The sequence below is a fragment of the Ailuropoda melanoleuca genome, chromosome X (genome assembly GCF_002007445.2).
Source record: "Ailuropoda melanoleuca isolate Jingjing chromosome X, ASM200744v2, whole genome shotgun sequence".
In the NCBI taxonomy this organism is placed as follows: Eukaryota; Metazoa; Chordata; class Mammalia; order Carnivora; family Ursidae; genus Ailuropoda; species Ailuropoda melanoleuca.
Genome location: NC_048238.1, coordinates 29,779,902 through 29,785,081, shown reverse-complemented (window position 1 = coordinate 29,785,081; position 5,180 = coordinate 29,779,902). Strand labels below are relative to the sequence as shown.

Below are 5,180 nucleotides of genomic sequence, written 5' to 3'. Positions count from 1 at the left end.
TTTTGAAGAGATTTTTGCACTCCCATGTTCATTGCAACAGTAGTCACAATAGCCAAAATAATGAAACAACCTAAATGTTCATCAATGGAGGAATGGTTAAAGAAAATGTGGTGTGTGTACATATATATATTGGAATATTATTCAGCCATGAAAAAGAAGGAAATCCTGCCAGTTGTGACAATATGGATGAACCTGGAGTACTTATGCTAAATGAAATAAGGTAGGCATGGAAAGACCAATGCTGTATGTACTCACTCATATACAGAATCTAAACAAAACAAAACAAAAGTCAAACTCGTAGAAACAGTAGAATGATGGTCACCACAGTCTAGATAGTGGGGAAAATGCAAGATGCTGATCAAAGAAAGGGTCAAACTTTCAGTTATAAGGTAAATAAGTTCTCATGCTCACTTCAGCAGCACATACACTAAAATTGGAACGATACAGAGGAGATTAGCATGGCCCCTGTGCAAGAATGACATGCAAATTCATAAAGCATTCTATATTTTTCCACTTTCTTACACAATACACAAAAATACATTCAAAATGGATGAAAGACCTACATGTGAGACAGGAAACCATCAAAATCCTAAAGGAGAACACAGGCAGCAACCTTTATGACCATGGCAGTAGCAACTTCTTACTAGACACATCTTTGGAGGCCAGGGAAACAAAAGCAAAAATGAACTATTGGGACTTCATCAAGATAAAAGTCTTCTGCACAGTGAAGGAAACACTCAACACAACTAAGAGGCAACCCATGGAACAGGAGAAGATATTTGCAAATGACATATCTGAAAAAGGGTTAGTGTCCAAAATCTATGAAGGACTTATTAAACTCAACACCCAAAAAACAAATAATCCAACAGAAGACATGAATAGACATTTTTCCAAAGAAGACATCCAGGTGGCCAACAGACACATGAAAAGATGCTCAACATCACTCAGCATCAGGGAAATGCAAATCAAAACCACAGTGAGATACAACCTCACACCTGTCAGAATGGCAAACATTAACAACACAGGACACAACAGATGTTGGCGAGGATGCAGAGAAAGGGGAACCTTCTTACCCTGTTGGTGGGAATGCAACCTGGTGCAGCCACTCTGGAAAGCAGTATGGAGGTTTCTCAAAAAGTTAAAAATAGAGCTACCCTATGACTGAGGAATTGTACTACTAGGTATTTACTCAAAGGATACAAAAATACTGATTCAAAGGGACACATGCACCCTGATGTTTATAGCAGCACTATCCACAATAGGCAAATTATGGAAAGAGCCCCAAAGTCCATTGACTGATGAATGAATGAAGAAAAGGTGGTATATATATATATACAATGGAATAATACTCAGCCATCATACTCAAAAAGAATGAAACCTTGCCATTTTCAACAACATGGATGGGGTTAGAGTGTATTATGCTAAGCTAAATAAGTCAGTCAGAGAAAGACAAATACCATGTGATCTCACTCATATGTGGAATTTAAGAAATGAAACAGATGACTATGGGGTGGGTGAAGGCAAATCATAAAATAGACTCTTAACTATAGAGAACAAACAGGGTTGCTGGAGGGGAGGTGGGCAGGGGGATGGGTTGAATAGGTGATGGGTATTAAGGAGGGCATTTAACTGTGATGAGCACTGGGTGTCATAAGTAAGTGATGAATCACTAAATTCTACCCCTGAAACTATTATTACACTATATGTTAATCACCTGGAATTTAAATAAAAACTTGAAACAAAACAAAAAATACAAGATGAATAAGTTATTGGAACCTAACGTACAAGATAGTGACTATACTTAATGATACTGTATAGTAGCCTCGAAATTTGCTGAGAACAGATCCTAAACGCTCTCACTATGCACATGCAGAAAAAAAGGTAACTATATAAGGTGAAGGATATGTTAATTAACTTGATTGTGGTAATCATTTCATAACATATACGTATCGAATCATTACATTGTATACTTTAAATATATACAATTTTATTCATCATAATACCTCAATAAAGCTGGAAAAAACATTAAATAAAGGTAAAATAATAAAATACAGTGATCAACATAATAGAAATAAATATGAAAACCTAGATAACATGAAAAAAAATTCTAGGGAAATATAAACCAGCAAAGTGGCACATCATGAAGAAAATCATAAAACCAAAGAAAGAGTAGTTAAATTTTTAGAACCACAAAGGTATCAGCCCTACTAAACTTGTTTTAAGAGGCTAATTTCAACTGTAAAAAAAACTATTCCAATATAGAGAACAGAAAATAGACAAGCTCTCATTTTTTGAACTTAGTGAGTTCTGCAGTCCCCAAGACAGAAAAGCACAAGAAAGCAAAAACATATATTAATCACACTTATAAAACACAGAAGCAAAATTCAAACATAGTATCAGCAAATCACTATCAATATTTCATTTTAATGACCTCATGACCAATGGTTTAATCTCAATATTCAAAGATAGCAGAATTTAAGAAAATTCACCAACAAAGTTAATTCACTAAAATAATTTATCTAAACGAGAAAAACGTAACTAAATATAGGTCAATATACCATTGAATGATATCCAGCAATCAGTCATGATAAAAAAAAAAAAACTTGGCAAACGACTTTCATAAATGTATCTACCAAATATGTATAGCAAATATATGTGCAGTATAAGATGCAAATCTAGAATAATTTACATTAAATTCAGAAATTTAGAAAGTCATCTCTTATCACCACTACTAATCAACCTTGTCCTAAAGGTTCGGGCCACTGCAAAAGATGAAAGAAAAAAACAAGGGGAGAATGGACGTAGAAGTTGGAAAATATTAAAGTATTTTCAGTGGATATGATCATCTATATAATTAATCCAAGATAACCAACTGACAAACAAGTAGAACTAAAAAGGGAATTCAACAGTGCCTAAATGCAAGATCGACACAGGGAGAAAAAAAAAAAAAAGCCTAATAGCTACCCTGTACAGCAACAATGAATCATTTAAAAAAATTATTCTGGTCTATGAAATTTGGAATGGAGACATTTGGATGGATTTGAATGAAGCGAGAACCAAGAACTTTAAATCACCTGGAGTCACATTTGCCAAATGAAACTTCCATTCCTTTCTCCAATCTAAGGAAGCCAGCCCTTCCTCCCTTAAAAAATATATATATGTGTATCTTTAAGGTGACCTCCGGGCGGGACTTCCTGCCTCTGCGCCTTGGACCATCCTCCGTCATAGTTGGTTCCGGCTCATCTGAGAAAGGCAACCGGAAGCACTAGGCAGAGACTCTCTCCGTCCGTTTTTCCACAACCGAACGGAAGCCGTTTCGAGGTTGAGCCCTAACTCTCTGCTTTGTAGGAGCCGTGTTACCCCAGCTTTAGTTTTGTGTGGTGTCCCTCTTTGTGGAGATTTGGTGTTCCTGACTGCGGAGTGGACGATCTTGTGTCTGGTATTTTCCTCACACCCGCTGAGGCGCGCCCTCTCGGGGCCTTGATACTGTAGCAATGGCGGAGGCGGGCGCGCAGACAGATCCCAACCGCAACATTGTAACCTTTGAGGATGTGTGCGTATACTTCTCTCCAGAGGAGTGGGAGCTACTTGATGAGTCTCAGAAGCGCCTATACTGTAGTGTGATCCTGGAGAACTTTCTACTGGTGACCTCACTGGGACTTGCAATTTCCAGGTATCATTTAATTCCCCAACCACTGCCAGTGAGAGAGCCCCAGGTTCCTGTAAATGTAGCCATAGCTCCAGCAGGGGCAGGGATGGTCCAGGGGAGCCATGGCCCTTGTCATAGAGTAGAGAATGAAGGCGCATCTTCTCAACAGGGTATTTCTGTAAAAGAGTCACAGGCGAGAATTCTCAGTGTGGGTCCTTCCAACCAAAAGAGCCACCCATGTAACATGTGTGACCCGATCTTAAAAGACATTCTGCATCTGTCTGGGCAGCAGGGAACATCCCTTGGGCCTCAACCACACCCATGCGGGTCATGTGGAAGAACCTTCTGGGTCACTGTCAACATTGACCAAATCCCACAGCAGCAGAATGGAGAGGTAGTCCCTAGGGGAAAAAAGGAGGAAGGTTCCTTTGTGAAGAGCTACGGAAGCCCCAAGTCAGAGAAGGCCTTCACTTGCAAGGAGGATGAGAAGGACTTCTTGGTCAGCTCTGCACTTGTCCAGCACCATGCCACTAAAGATGAGGAGAAGCCATGCAGCAGCACCCAGTGTAAGGAAGCCCTTCACGCTGGACGAAAAGATTACAAGTGCAGTGAATGTGGGAAAGCTTTTAGCACCAAAGGCAAATGTGATCGGCACCAGGCAATCCACTCTGGAGAAAAGCCTTATAAGTGCGATGGTTGTGAGAAATCTTTTGTCTGCAACTCCAGCCTCCAAGAACACCAGAGAGCTCACATGGGATCAAAGCCTAATGTGTGTGCTGAATGTGGAAAATCTTTTATCAGAAAATCCCATTTTATTCAGCACCAGAGAATACACAGCGGAGCAAAACCCTACGAGTGCCATGAATGTGGTAAAGCCTTTAGCCGCAAAGATACACTTATGCAGCACCAAAAAATTCACAGTGGAGAAAGGTCTTTCATGTGCAGCCAATGCGGGAAAGCCTTTCTCCGCAAAGATGCACTTGCTGAGCACCAGAAAAGCCACACTAAGGAGAGGTCTTACGAGTGTGATAGATGTGGAAAATTCTTTAGCCACAGCTCCTACGTTAAAGTACATAAGAGAATTCACAGTGGAGCAAGGCCTTATGTGTGCACTGAATGTGGAAAAGCCTACATCAGTCATCCCCAGCTTCTTCAACACATGAAAATTCACACCGCGGCAAGGCCTATGGATGAAGTGAACGTGGGCAATTCTTTGGTGACAAATCCAGCCTCATCATGCATCAGAAGCATGACGCCAGAGCAAAGCCAGATGTGTTCAGCGAATGTGGGAGGGCCCACAGAAGACCCTCCCACTTGGCTGGGCACATAAAAGTTCAGACCAAAGAAAGGCTTCCTGTGTGTGTGAGTTTCAGTGATCCTTTAGCTACATCTTTTAAGTTCATTTAGCACCAGGAACTTTACACTAAAAGGAGGCCTTAAGAGAGCAGGGAACATGCTTTCTCCTTGCTCAACATAGTATGACTCCTTAAAGAGAAAAGCTTTGAAAGTAGCCTTTGAGATAGAGTCAAGG

The 5,180-nt window shown here is 40.2% G+C and overlaps 1 protein-coding gene and 1 non-coding gene across 2 annotated transcripts; both read left to right on the top strand.

Annotated features, from left to right (window-relative positions):
* Positions 1-403: 403 nt before the first annotated feature.
* On the top strand, positions 404-510 carry LOC117797602. Its single transcript, XR_004622601.1, has one exon. It is a non-coding gene; the product is annotated as a U6 spliceosomal RNA (small nuclear RNA).
* A 2,984-nt stretch (positions 511-3,494) lies between these two features.
* LOC100479127 (zinc finger protein OZF) lies at positions 3,495-4,979 on the top strand. Its single transcript, XM_002929427.3, has one exon. The coding sequence runs from the start codon at positions 3,495-3,497 to the stop codon at positions 4,977-4,979; it is 1,485 nt and encodes a 494-aa protein (XP_002929473.1).
* Positions 4,980-5,180: the final 201 nt, after the last annotated feature.